Source organism: Benincasa hispida, chromosome 9 (assembly GCF_009727055.1).
Source record: "Benincasa hispida cultivar B227 chromosome 9, ASM972705v1, whole genome shotgun sequence".
NCBI classification, from domain to species: Eukaryota; Viridiplantae; Streptophyta; class Magnoliopsida; order Cucurbitales; family Cucurbitaceae; genus Benincasa; species Benincasa hispida.
Window position 1 is genome coordinate 85,552,339 of NC_052357.1, and position 13,674 is coordinate 85,566,012.

Here is a 13,674-nt window from a genome sequence, read left to right on the forward strand (position 1 = left end):
TAATCTATATATGTACTTTAATACTATATATAAAATGGCTTATGGGAGTAAAAATCTTTACATCTCCAATTTACCTCTTTTCTTTTTAACATTCCTATTTTGTCCTTTGTTATAATGTTACAATTATATTGGGTCAAATTGGGTAACATGCAAAGTGATGCATTCTTTCGTGTAGAGAGTGATCTATACCCCATATATGGAATATCATGATCTAACATGAGAAATAATGTGATTGCTTGTTCAAACATATTTCTCCCGTTACTCATAGATATTGAACAAATATCACATGACTGCTCCCATTACATCTATTCAAATAGAAGTGATTACATGAATATATGATATATCCTTTTGTGAAAAGGTGTAGTCTAGATCTAAACCATAGATATTGAACATCACGATCTAACAGTTTAAATATGTTCGAACATCATCACAAAGTGTTGTATTCTTTCATGAGAACATTATATGAAGCATCATAATATAATAATGAAGATGTGTTTGAATGAACAATCACGTCATTTGTCATTTGAAATTCATAAATGTGTATTTTAATTTTTTTTAAATAGTTGCAATTATTCAAATCAAACAATATAAAAAACATTAATTAGAATTTTCTAAAATTTTTCCTATATACTAAAAATAAAACTATAAATTTCACATGCATCGCACATGTAATGAACTAGTGAGTTAAAATATTTATTATTTATATTACATTTATAGTAGTAACATTTTATTGTTTTTGTTCTATTTGATTGATATTTACAATATAATCGAAATGCCGACGAGGATAATTTTCTTGAATCCATCTCGAATGTATAAATATATGAAAAGAAAAAGAAAGAAAGATAGAAGTGTGGACATGTAATGGTATTTGATTACATTAGCCACTAGAAGTGGAAGGCTCAGCCGAGCAGCAACAGCTTTACTGCTTACAGATGGGATTGAGCCTTGTTGTTGTGTTGGGCCAGTGCACGACAACGCCAAAAACTCTAAAATCCCCATCTCATGTCGCTGTCTTGTTTTAAATAAATACACTATTATTATTTATTATTATCATATATGATTTTCCCACAGCTGTTAACAACCCAACTCCCTCCAAACGCTCTTGTTTTCTTTCTTGTCTATCCCCTTAATTCTACCAAATCCCTCTACTACTTCACACACACACACACACGACATATCAACTCTGTTCCTCTGCTCTTCCCTACGAAACTTCCTCTCACCTCTCGGACCATCTGACTTGACAATTAACTAAACCCATTCATTACTCAATGTAATCGATTGCTATTCACTCTCAATGCGATTCAAATCTCTAGTCTCTTGATCGAGAGAATATAACTTAACGAGTTAGGTTTCGAATTACTACTCAAATTAATATATGTAATTATTTAATCCAAAATTTTGAGAATTGTTATGATAAATACTCTATTAATTGGTTGAGACGTGAAATCTAGAAAGTCACCTAGTGTGTTGTTATTTATCATATTTGGCATGAGTGTAACCTTTGTGTCCATGAAGCTATCCTGTGTCATCTCAAGGTGATTAGTCAGGTTGTGCGGCCTGAGATTTTTTTTTTATTGTTTATAGTGGCTTTAGGCTTGAGAAATTATCAAAAGTAATTTTTTAAGTTTCCATATTACAAAACTAGCATTTTTTTAAAAACTCATTAGAATAGTTTTTCCATACATCTAGCCAAATTATATACTGAAATATGCTAATTTTGTATGTTACCTTCCGAAATCGTATACCAAATCTTAGATCTTTTCAAATTTTCTCTAAATTTGATTATCTTTACTAAATGTTATATCAAATTATTACGTAATTTTTCAAATCTTTAGCATAATTTATGTTTTCACACTTTTATGAATTTCTAAAATTCCAAATAGGTTTTCCAAATATAAAATAGATTTTCCGAATTGATTTAAAATATGATTGCATTGTCATTTTTAAATTTTGAAAAAAAAAATCAAATTTTGCGAAAAATTAGATAAGATTTGGAATATATATTAAATCTTGGTGTTAATCCTACCCGAGATTTTATCGAAAAAACTCAAATATATCGAATTTTGGTGTTGATTATGCCTAAGTTTCACGGAGAAAAGCCCAATTATATAGAATCTTGGTGATATTTTACCTGATATTAACATCGAGATCCACATAATTACACGAATTTTAAAATTGATTTACCGATGATCTAAATAATTTACCAATTATTTTTAAAAATTTCTCCAAATTATGTAATATGGTTTTTAAATTTTGAAAAGATTTGAGAATATTACATAATATTTGGAAAAATTTCAAATCCCAATGTATTAAAGCAAAAAACAATCGATAAGTTAAAAAAAGTTATTTTTTTTAACCAAATCTCGATAGCCAATCTCGAACGAGATAGATAAAAAAAACTATTCTAACAAGTTTTTAAACACATGCTGATTATGTAATGTGAAAATTTAAACTTGTTATTTTTGATTATTGAGAAGACTCAAGCAAGTTCTCTTTGGGACCTTGAGTTGTACTTACCTTCCTTTAGTTGTGTTTATATTTTTTTTAATAGTAGCTTCATCTCAGGGTTCTCTTATTTTCGTTTTGTTGCAAGAGAGGTGTGACTAAAATTCAAAAGCTATTCTTAAAAATAAGGAGGAAAAAAAAAGGATGCAATAACAAAACAAAAGAAATTATCAGAGTAAGAAAGGGGATTACAGCTAGCTTTTCAGTTTACAACCAAAGCTTGTTATGAAAATGGCAGATTAGAAGTTATTTTTGTACGGTGTGATATTATAGAGAAAATGGCAGATTATAGCAACAAAATACAGTTGCAACACAGATCCATCTTTCTTAATATTTTATCAAACCCAAGCTCTTTAACCATGGTAGCATCTCTTCTAATCCTTCTTTTAAGCTTCTGGGGTTATAATCCAGCTCTTGTTTTGCCTTGTCACAGGAATATGCCCATTGATGTCTCAAAACCTTCACAGTCTGCACCAACAACAGAAAAACAAAACAAAAGTGAGTGTTACTTCAACTCCAAATTATGTTATTTATTAATATGATAATAGCTAAAGTTTTCGCCTATTGAATAGGGTTCTACGGTCGGTGCAAAATCCTAAACTATTTGATTGCTGTCCATGTTGAGTACAAGAGATATGCAAGCAATTTGCATAGCAAAAATATAGAACCAGGAGAGTGTGACGACGTACCGGAGGGCTGATGAGAGGAAGTTTCCCTGTGATTCGAGAGATGAAAACTGAAACCCAGCCATAGGCTTCAATGAACCACAATGGAATGTTAAACATTGGTTTTCTTGTACCAGTGATGGCAGCAGCTGTGTCAAAAACTTCTACAAATGATGCATTTTCTCCTGTTAGAAGATACCTTTCGCCTACTCGACCTTTCTGCATTGCTGCAATATGCCCTTCTACCACATCATCGACATGGCTAAAAGAATACTTGTCGTTTCCTTGGCCTAAATATCCCGGTAATCGCCCATTGAACCGTTCAATCAGCTGATTAGAAATAACAGTAACACCAATGGCCCGTTGTGAAAGAAAGCAAAGTCAGTCATACTTATAACAGATGAAGACCAGTAAAATACTCGACAGATAAAAGTGTATTCAAACAAATAAGTCGGGAAATTCCAAAAATTTCCTCATTTTCAGTTTCCCAAGGCTCCCAAAAGATGGATAAGCGTTTCCTTTGTATTAAAGAATAAATATTATTTTTTACCAAACTCTAATTTGCATAACTTCTGCAGTTCTCAAATGATTAGTAGGATGTCAGAAAAGAATGGATAGGAAGGGAAAGAATAATCTGCTCAAAGAGAAAGGGAAAGGAGCCAAGGAGGGAATGGTTAGTCCTACTAATCAATAAGGGTTATGGGTATAATAAAATGACTTAAAGGGAATGAAATCCAAAGTGGCTACTTAACTAGGATTTAACATCTTACGAGCTTTCTTGAAAATCAAATGCTGTAGAGTAAGAGTTGTCTATTGAAATTAATCGAGGTGCATACAAACTAATCCAATTACTAAAAAAAAGGCCAAAGAGGAAGGATTTATTTTAACTAAGTTTCCATTGGCGTAGCAGCCTAAAAGTAATCTACTCAATGAAGAGGAGAAAGGCTAATGACAATATACTCTCAAATGCATTAAACCGCCTCATTAATTATTTATTCACCAGGTTGCTTCACAAATTCCTCTAAAGGTTATAAAAAGCATTTATGAACATCATTGAAAAATGAATATTGGGTTTCAGATAACTTTTTAGAACAGTGTTGAGAATATTAAATCACAAGCATCGAACTTGCAACCTTTTACAAAAAGTAGCAATGTCTTCCTTTCTAGAGTAGTGTTGTTACGTGAAACATTTTATCTACCGGCAACACAACAAATAGCTTTTTAAAATGTATTTTAAGGTGCTTTCAAACAATTTTGTAATTTGTAATTTTCTAAATCACCTTTGACTATGTAACAAAACTAGCTAAAGTTTCAAAAGTGAGCTAAAAAGTATATTCACCAAAAAATATTTAGGTGCATATCAAGTTGTACCTATTTTTGGACATCTCACCAAATTGTTCGATTATAATTTGTCACATGACAATTCTTCTTACTTTTTTTTTTAAATAGTTTAGTTCATTATTTGTGTGCGTGATTGGAATAGGATGCATGACGATAGGTGTATATTGAGATACATCCAAGTATTACTATTTCATCGTTATAAAAGTGTCGGGTCAAACTTACTCTACAAATAACAAAGAACCATAGTAGGAAGTAGTCACTCAATTAGCAGTCATAATTAGTAATTTAACTTGGGATTTCCAGTGTAAACAACAATAATTTTTCTTGTCCATTATTATTGTCACCAAAATGGAGATAGGAATTCAAAATGAGTGTTATTCCACTGAATTATCTTTGATATTTTAGTGGTTAAGCTAGTACCCAGTACTCACTGACTTGTGACACCACACGAATCTAAACAGAAATTTATCAGAGAAAAAGCAGCCATTACCATGCGGGCAATAACATTCCCAGCCGTGACTTTTCCAGCACCATATATAACTCCGGGGTAAACCGGCACTATCGGAATGCCCTCAGATGCAGCTTGCAATGCAATCTTGTCAGCAATGGCCTTCGATTTCTCGTACTCTGTACAAAAGAACTTCTCGTGATGGACCTGCCACCACAGTCGAGTGCAGAGAAATTTGAAAACATCGATGAAGATCGACAGCATTAGTCCATAGATCACAAAAGCAAGAAGGAAGAATACTTTTCTGAAAATTTAAATCCCGACTGTACCTGTTTTTCATCGGCAACATATCCATCGGTTGAGCCAAGCGCAAAAAAGGACGATGTATAGATAATCTTCTCGATCGTCTTCGTCTTTCTAACCGCTTGCAACACGTTTTCCAACCCTCGTACATTGACCTAACATGAACAACCCGATAATTCGCTATTTCTTCAAAATTTGGAAAGAAATCCGATGGGCTCAGCCAAAACCTAGAACTTGTAACATTTTCCGGGAAATTTTATATTTCTCGGCAGCCAAGCAGGATTTCATTCAACATTTTAAAGAAACCAGAGATGTGAAACTGCGTACTTACAGAAATGAATTTTGATGGATCAGGAAGCCATGGCTCAACCATTGCGGCCGCGTGGAAGACGACATGACAGCCCCAGCATGCCTCTAGAAGCGACTGGTAATCGGTGATATCGCCATGAACGAGCTCAAGAGCAGAAGGATCGTGAGGAAGAGAAGAAAGGTCGCTGGTCGGACGGACCAAAGCCCGAACGGAGAAACCTCGATCCAATAATGCACGGCACAGCCTTCCGCCCAGATACCCAGACGCCCCAGTTAAAAGAACCTTCATACTTTCAACGAAGGCAAAGCGACTGAACTTGCCAATGCCAAGAATTATGTATCGCTATTCGCTACATAATCAAATCTCTACACAAAATTACACAATTGTGAAACGTGAAGGAAGAGAACTTGTCGTAATTAGTAATCTTTTGCTAAGAGCTCAAAGTTGTAAGTTTTAAATGTTGCTTTTCATAGATGCCACTGCTAATAATATACACCATTTTATTTAAAGCTTTTTAAATGGCAGTTTCTGTCAACATTTATTAATTTGAAGGATTCGCATCATAAACTACGTCTTTTCCTCATTGATTTACAAATTTGCAGTGGGGACTGCATTGCGGCTCTATTTTACATTTACATTGTTGCTTCCTCCAAAGTTTCCCAATAGCCAAAGCTTTCAAGAAACAAGTAAATTCCTTGTCTCTGCATTAATGGCAGTGGCTATGTTCTCAAGCAATATGTGCAATTGATGGCAACGAGTTTTGGCTTGCCTTTTCCTGTGATGAATGGCTACAGTCTCGAGCGACGCATCAGTTTGATGGGATTGAAGGAGGTATGTCGTCTTGTGTGCTTGCACAAGACACCATTAGAAGAACTTGATGATCCAATATCCCAATCCTCGACGTTCTTTGGAAGACAAACGTCGTAAAGGATTTGACCGAGAACTCCATGAGGAATGGTACTCGGCGAATTAGATAGCCGCATTACTCCTTCCATGTGTTCATCACGCATGGATCCTATGATCCTGTAGTCAAAGCCATCAATCGCACTGGAGAAAAGAAGATGGTCGCTTGGAGCAAGAGCTGAGTCCTGAAAACTACTTGATGGAGATGCAGCTTTTCTAACGTCAGGTGTTGTATTGCAGGAATCACAATTCATTTTATCTACGGCAGTTACTTCTTCATCAGGTCTAGTTCTTTGACGGTAAACTCCAGCGGCCTTACTTAGCAACTCTGTGACAGCAGCTCTATATTCAATGGGAAAATGCAGATAATGCCCTGCAATGTGTAATCACAAAACAAGATTTCAAAGCCGGTACAATGCATAGAATGTTCATTTGAGGAACTCAAATCACAAGGTAACAGAGAGAATTGTTGGCTAACAGAAAATAGAAATATTACTGCAAATTACTTACAAACTTTGACAATGTATGTGCCTCCGGCTCCAATCACGAATGAGCAGGAGAAAACAAAATAACACGATAGTGTATTGCAATTCTATAACACAGACTCCCATAGAGAAGAGTAACGTCTATACATACAGAATGCAAAAGTTGTGGAACAAACCTACGTGTGGGGAGCCATTCCATTTGATTAATTTGACATCTCCCCCAAGATCTTGTAGTCGTTGAGCAAAATTGAAGATTGTCTGATAGAGAGCAAGATCATCCTCTTCCGAGCACAAAATAAGATAAGGAGCTTTCATACTCTGCATCAGAGCAATGTTAGGTGAATTAAAATCTTGCAGATTTGAATTGAATTGAAAGCACCAAAAATTTAACTCCTTACAACTGAGGCATAAAGAGTTTGCCAATATTCTGCACGGTGTGACTCAAATCTGTTGAGGAAGAGTGCATCAAGACCAGAAGCAATGTTATGTGCTGCCCATGATACTATTCTTGGTGGTTGGGATGCTTTCATCACAGTTGGATGAAGAATAAATCGAGTTCCTAAGTCACTGGTAAAATCAACTGGACTGGAATCATAAATATAGCCAGCAATACAGTCCCTGACCAGTTGATAATCATCCTATAGCCAGAGTTTACAATAAACAAATTGTAAAACTTCAGGGAAAACCATATGGGTTCCTCTCATGTGACATGATAACATCTTTGAAGAAAGATGAACAGCAAAGAATAAAGTTTACCGAACTATGCTGTTGCGGTTCATGGTATCCCTCGATTATCTGCCCATGGTATGAAGGACAAATGTGAGAGAAAAGTTTATTGTCCCCCCGTGGTTTGAGCAAACTATAACAGAAAAGTATGGCAAAGCTCACCTGAAGAACCTTATACATGCATGCTTTAGGCCCACCAGAAAATGATGCAAATACTATAGGGCATCTCTTTATATTTAGCTCCTGAAAGTAAATTTCAGAAGTTAATAATATATGGTTAGCTTAGACTATTTCAGAAGTTAATAATATATGGTTAGCTTAGACTTGAACAATGATTTTTAACTTTGCACTTCAAAATGTACTGAATACTAACCTCAACTAGTACTTTAAGAACGTCAAATGCCAGAGATGCAGCCTTATCAGGGAAGAACCTGCTCCAAATGTTCATCAAAATTAGACATACAAAAAATCAATGTAGACCATTATAAAAGTTAAGGGTTCATTGTTTGCCAGCCAAACGTCTTAGCAAGGGAAAATAAATCAGAGACCGGAACAAAACCCCCGATTTCAAAATTTTAATACGGAAGTAAAAACAAAAACAGTCTGAAGCAAGAGAAGAAAGAAACTACAAAATCTCCCAGCGTTAGCTCCACTGCCATATGAATCTAGGCATTATTGTCTTCAATTTTTCAACCAACAAAAAAAAAGTAAATCCAAAATCACATATCCCAATTCCCGTTTGGAATCAAAGAATCTCCCCAATGGACCTAGCTTGCCTATATCGCTAAGCGTACTCGTTAAATGAACACTAAAACAGATACAGATGGAATTTGAAGACTACTAACCGCTAGAAATCTCAAAGAGCTGGTAAAATAAATTTGCCTTTCTTGGAGCAATTCAAGCACAGGTTTACTAGTTCAGAGATTCGGCAACAGCATCAAAATCGGCTTTCAATTTACAATCAAAGCGGGAAAAAGAAACAAGTAAATTCGGAAGTTGAACTCACATATTGACGAATTGAGAATGGCAAACGAGTGAATTCCAACCCAGAGAGGAATACATATCAACATATCGTTTCAAATGCCTCTCCTGACTCGACATCCATGCGAACGCCACTACAATCCCTTCAACTTTTCCGACTCGCTCTCTTCTTCCCCAGTAATACCTTCCTCCAAATCCCCACATCTTTCTCCTCCGAATCGAAAAATCCTCTAAATCTTGCAGCTCTGGATAATGAAGCACTGACCACTAAGTTTGTCGTTGTCTTGAAGCTTTTTCTTGAAAAATATCGGGAGGATGAAGATGATTCTGATGGGAAAATGGAGAATTTACTGACCGAATAAAGTAGAAGAACCGCAAGTAATTGCCCAGAATTGCAATCGCAAGTGCTTCTTTTTTTTGCTTTCTTTCTTTCGTTCTTTTATTTTTTTCTTTTTTAATTATTTGTTGAATTCAACGGGTAATGGCCCCACTGCGCTGCGTTTCGCCGAAGAAATCGTGCCACGTCATTCACATGGAAATATATTTGCGTTAAGTTAGTAACGTCTAACATTTTGTGTTGTCTTTGTAGTAATCCTAGTTTTTTACTTTTTTGCTAATCCGCGTAATATTTTTTGTTTTATTCAATAATAAAAATCAACTTAATCATACATGCCTATTTTTTTTAAGTCCAAGGAGTAATTCGAACCAATAAATTTTTTGATCATTAATATATTTTATGTCAGTTCAATTATGTTAATTTTAATAGATTATATTTCATAGTGGTTCGAAATCGAAATGAAAATTGATTGAGAAATCAATCAAAATGAAAATGTTATTATAATTTGTTTGCTGGGAGTTTCTATGAAACTGAAATTAAAACTTAGTTTTTATTGTTTTATTTCTATGTAAGAATTGGAATGAAATACATCTGAGTTTCAACATACTCATTTATATTTCAAATCAATTTAAATTAGATTAATTAACAAATATATATATATATATATATTATCTCTGTGGTGCTCATTTTGGATCTCGTTTTTTGTTTTTTGTTTTCAACATTTGCTCTCCCTTGCATTTCTCAATTTCCTACTTTATTTATTTAACTTTTTACACTTGAAAAAAAATTATTAACTAAATTAAAACTAAAAAAATAAAAATTTTAAAAGTAAAATAGTAATTATCCTAAAATTTACTGTAATTTGAATTTCAATTTGGTTGCTTATTTTTTATTTAAAAAATAATTTAATATTTTTAATTTATTTAAAATATATAATATGATTTTTTAAAAATTATATTAAGGTTGAACGAGAAAAAACACAAAAAGAAATACAAATTGAGTGAGAAAGTAGATCAAGAACCAAGGGCAGAGGAATGGTGTGGGTCCTATAAAATAAAAAATGAAAATGAGATTAATCACGTTTTTAGAGAATAAAGAATGAGAATGAGATTGTCAAATTTAGAGTGAGTCTCACATTTTATTCTTCTTCTCGATCTTGGTAAGCATCAAAGAAAATAAATTGGATTCTATGATTCTTATTCACGTTCATCAATTTTCATTAAGTGATACACCCCTTCGTACTTGACCCTACATAATGAACCTGCACTAATGTGGTGCTACTCAAAGATGGATGTAGTGTTGATATGAGTGAGATTAGTTAGTGAGACCCAATTTCATTATCTATTTTAGGGGCGGAAACGGTTTGATTTGGTTCGGTTCGGTGGTCAAATCGAACCAAACCGATTTATATGCGGTTTGGTTCGGTTTCAAATTCGGTTTTAGCATTTTTTAAAAATCCATGTTATATTCTTTTTTTTAATTAAAAACGGTTTGGTTTGGTTCGGTTTTAAATTCGGTTTCGTTCTTTAAATTAAAAGCGGTTCGGTTTCAAATTTGGTTTTCGAAAGTGAAACTGAACCGAACCGAATTTTTCGATTTCACTGAGTTTTTAGTTCGGTTCAGTTTGATTTTTAGAAACAGTTCGATTTTTACGATTTGAATGACCACCCCTAATCTATTTATAAGAGTTCTCACGAGAACTGCTCGATTTTGATCATATTGTTAATTTGTATCCAACATCATAGTGTGCATTATATCAAGAACAAATACTTGAGTCAACTCGTTAAGTCACAAAAATGTGTGTCAGATCGAAGTCAGGGTGTCTAACTCTTATTACTACCTCTCGATTGGGTAAAAATAAAGAATGGAGATAGTATAGAAAATTAGTATTAAAAAAAAACGTCCTTCTCGTTGGACTATACGAGTGGTTCCTAAGCATGTGGCATGGTCGGATGGAGCCACATCAACTTTTCTCACCTACAAGATTGATCCTATCTTTTATTTTTTTAAATTATAATTAAAATACCCACATAGTCACATAGGTTTCAATTATGCCCATATGTCATGAAAAGTTTCATTTCACTCTCAAACGTTTAAATTTATTCAAAATTTAAAAAAAAATAAAAAAAAATCCTTGAACTTCATTATTAAAAATATATCTTTTTAATTAAAATAAAGAATGAAAATTTACATGGACGCCTATGTCAAAAAATGAAGGAGATACGTGATTTTATTATTATTTAACACCAACATGAAATTTTTTTATAAGTATATAAAAGAAAAAGATCCTTATTATCATTTGATCACATCTCAAAAGATAGATTTAAGATCATTTTTATAATCAATTTTCGTACCTCAATTATCATGTTAATTTACATAAACAATATTATAAATAGTGTTATATATATCTTCTAATTTTCAACCTTAGACATCATGTTCATTTTTATTTTATTAAACAAAAATCTTTTAATAATTTTTTTGGAACAAATTTTAAAGTTCAAAGACAAACAAATCCTTCGAAATCTATATGAGAATAATTGAAATTTGTCCTACGATTTGTGGATATTTTATATAATATAAATACATATTATTTTTAGTACAATAAATATGAGATATATACGAGGATTTGAACTTTCAATCTCAAGATAAGCATTACATGTCAATTGCTTTTAGGAATGTTTAGATTGTTAATTTAACCCTCTCATTTTATACATTAAAATGTACTCAGAAGAAAGATTATACATAGAAGAGCTAGAAATCAATGGATTGATTATGAATATTTTAATTAGAATTTTAGCACTATTTGACTTTAAATTACTCACTTTCTTGCAATGCATATAATTATTAAATACCCATTACGTTTTAAAATTTCTAAAAATCAACGGCTTGCCAACCTAATGAGCAAAACAAATTATAATTAGATTATTGTACTATTACCTAAATCCAAATCTATGAAATCGTTAGTAATAGTTAATTAATACTTAATCTAAAAGTTACGTGTACATGTAATACATGTAAATTTGTTTAATTATTGACAATATTTCTAAAATTCAATCGCTTACCAACCTAATGAGCAAAACAAATTTAATTAAATTATTGTATTATTACCTAAATCCAAATCTATGAAATTGAAAAACATTAGCTAATAGTTAATTAATGCTTAATCTAAAAGTTACGTGTACATATAATAGATGCTATATTTGTTTAATTGTTGACCATATATATATATTATTATAAATATGTTAAATTAGGTGTAATGTATATGCCTATTATTAGCGTCTATTGATCATGTGTCACTTATCCATTATCCCATGTATTGTCTATATGTCTCAAGATTACACACTATTAGTGTCATATAATCCATCTCCTACTTGTCAAATTGTCTATAAATGGTGTCATTTGATGGGTTTTGAAAGACACATATATTGGTTATCGATCCAAAAAGATTGGAGAAAGTGGAGTAATCCATAATTTGTTATTTTATTTACTTTTTCTTATTTTATATATTATATTATATTTTATTATATATTATTATTGTCACACCCCATCCCAAATTACCCTCTTAACCTGGAAAGGAGTATGACTGCAGCTATGGTGGGTTTTTAAATCTAAATGGCATACTATATGCACAAACATGTTTTGAATTTAAATATAACATACATCATATGCATAATTATTTTTTTAAAAAATACTGATATGGTTCAGTTTTGGCATCTTGAGCAAGCATAATAACTAAATTATTACATAACCGATCCAGAACCAACTTCAAAATGGTGTAGAATAGCTCGAACCGACCCAAACCAGACCCAAATCGCTTGAACCGGATCGGATTGGGGTTGAACCGAACCAGAACTGAAGAAAACCGGTCGAATCAGCCCTCCTCGGTCATCCTTGCTCAGTCAAACGGGTCAAACTCGTGAAACCGGTTCATGGTCTCGCTGTTGGACAAAAATCTCAATGGGTTGGACAAGATCTCGCTCGAAAGCTTGAAATCTCGTTGGAACTTGATATCTCGCTCGACACTTGATTAGAATCTCATTCAAACTTGATATCTCACTTGATGCTCGATCAGAATCTCGCTCAAACTTGATATCTCGCTGGTTCCAATGAATCTCACTGGTTTTGAAGGAAATCTCGCTTGATCTTTAATCAGAATCTAGCTCAAAACGAAATCTCGCTTGGAAAAATCTTGCTCTCGCTCGAATGTGGTCAAATCTCGCTTCTCGATCACCGAATCTTGTTCAAAATGGAAATCTCGCTCGAAGCATGAACAACGAGATTTGAGCAGATGCTGAAAAACTGGTTCCTGCTGCTCGACCTTCTTCACTTCTTTCTTCAACTACAACTTAATTTCAACTCTAATGACTCCAAATAAATTACAAAGTCTTAAGCACACATATAAGTTCATCAAACAAGATCCAATTATAAATTTAACTTGAAAATCAAAGAGAAAACTAATACCAAAGCTGAATAACATCCATATGAGTCCATAACACATGCAATATCAGAAATTCACCTACCAAAACTCAAATTAACGTTAATTGAGTGCTTAAATCACACTCTGATACCAATTGATGGAATACACAAACATGCAATGGAAGCAAACAAAATAATTAAGCACTTTCATTATATTTAATTTGAGTTTTAAAGCATGCTATTTCATAAATTCA

The 13,674-nt window shown here is 33.1% G+C and overlaps 2 protein-coding genes across 2 annotated transcripts; both read right to left on the reverse strand.

The window, feature by feature from the left end:
* Positions 1-2,650: 2,650 nt before the first annotated feature.
* On the reverse strand, positions 2,651-6,015 carry LOC120086060 (putative dihydroflavonol 4-reductase). The gene is made up of 5 exons (XM_039042485.1): positions 5,594-6,015; positions 5,289-5,417; positions 5,002-5,166; positions 3,195-3,500; positions 2,651-2,973 (listed from the first exon to the last, which is right to left on the reverse strand). The coding sequence occupies exons 1-5, from the start codon at positions 5,858-5,860 to the stop codon at positions 2,833-2,835; spliced, it is 1,008 nt and encodes a 335-aa protein (XP_038898413.1). The 5' UTR covers positions 5,861-6,015; the 3' UTR covers positions 2,651-2,832.
* Positions 6,016-6,052: 37 nt separating this feature from the next.
* LOC120086059 lies at positions 6,053-9,089 on the reverse strand. Its single transcript, XM_039042484.1, has 7 exons — positions 8,693-9,089; positions 8,060-8,117; positions 7,849-7,929; positions 7,717-7,755; positions 7,359-7,598; positions 7,137-7,278; positions 6,053-6,848 (listed from the first exon to the last, which is right to left on the reverse strand). Exons 1-7 carry the CDS (start codon positions 8,869-8,871, stop codon positions 6,361-6,363), a joined length of 1,227 nt encoding a protein of 408 aa, XP_038898412.1. The 5' UTR covers positions 8,872-9,089; the 3' UTR covers positions 6,053-6,360.
* Positions 9,090-13,674: the final 4,585 nt, after the last annotated feature.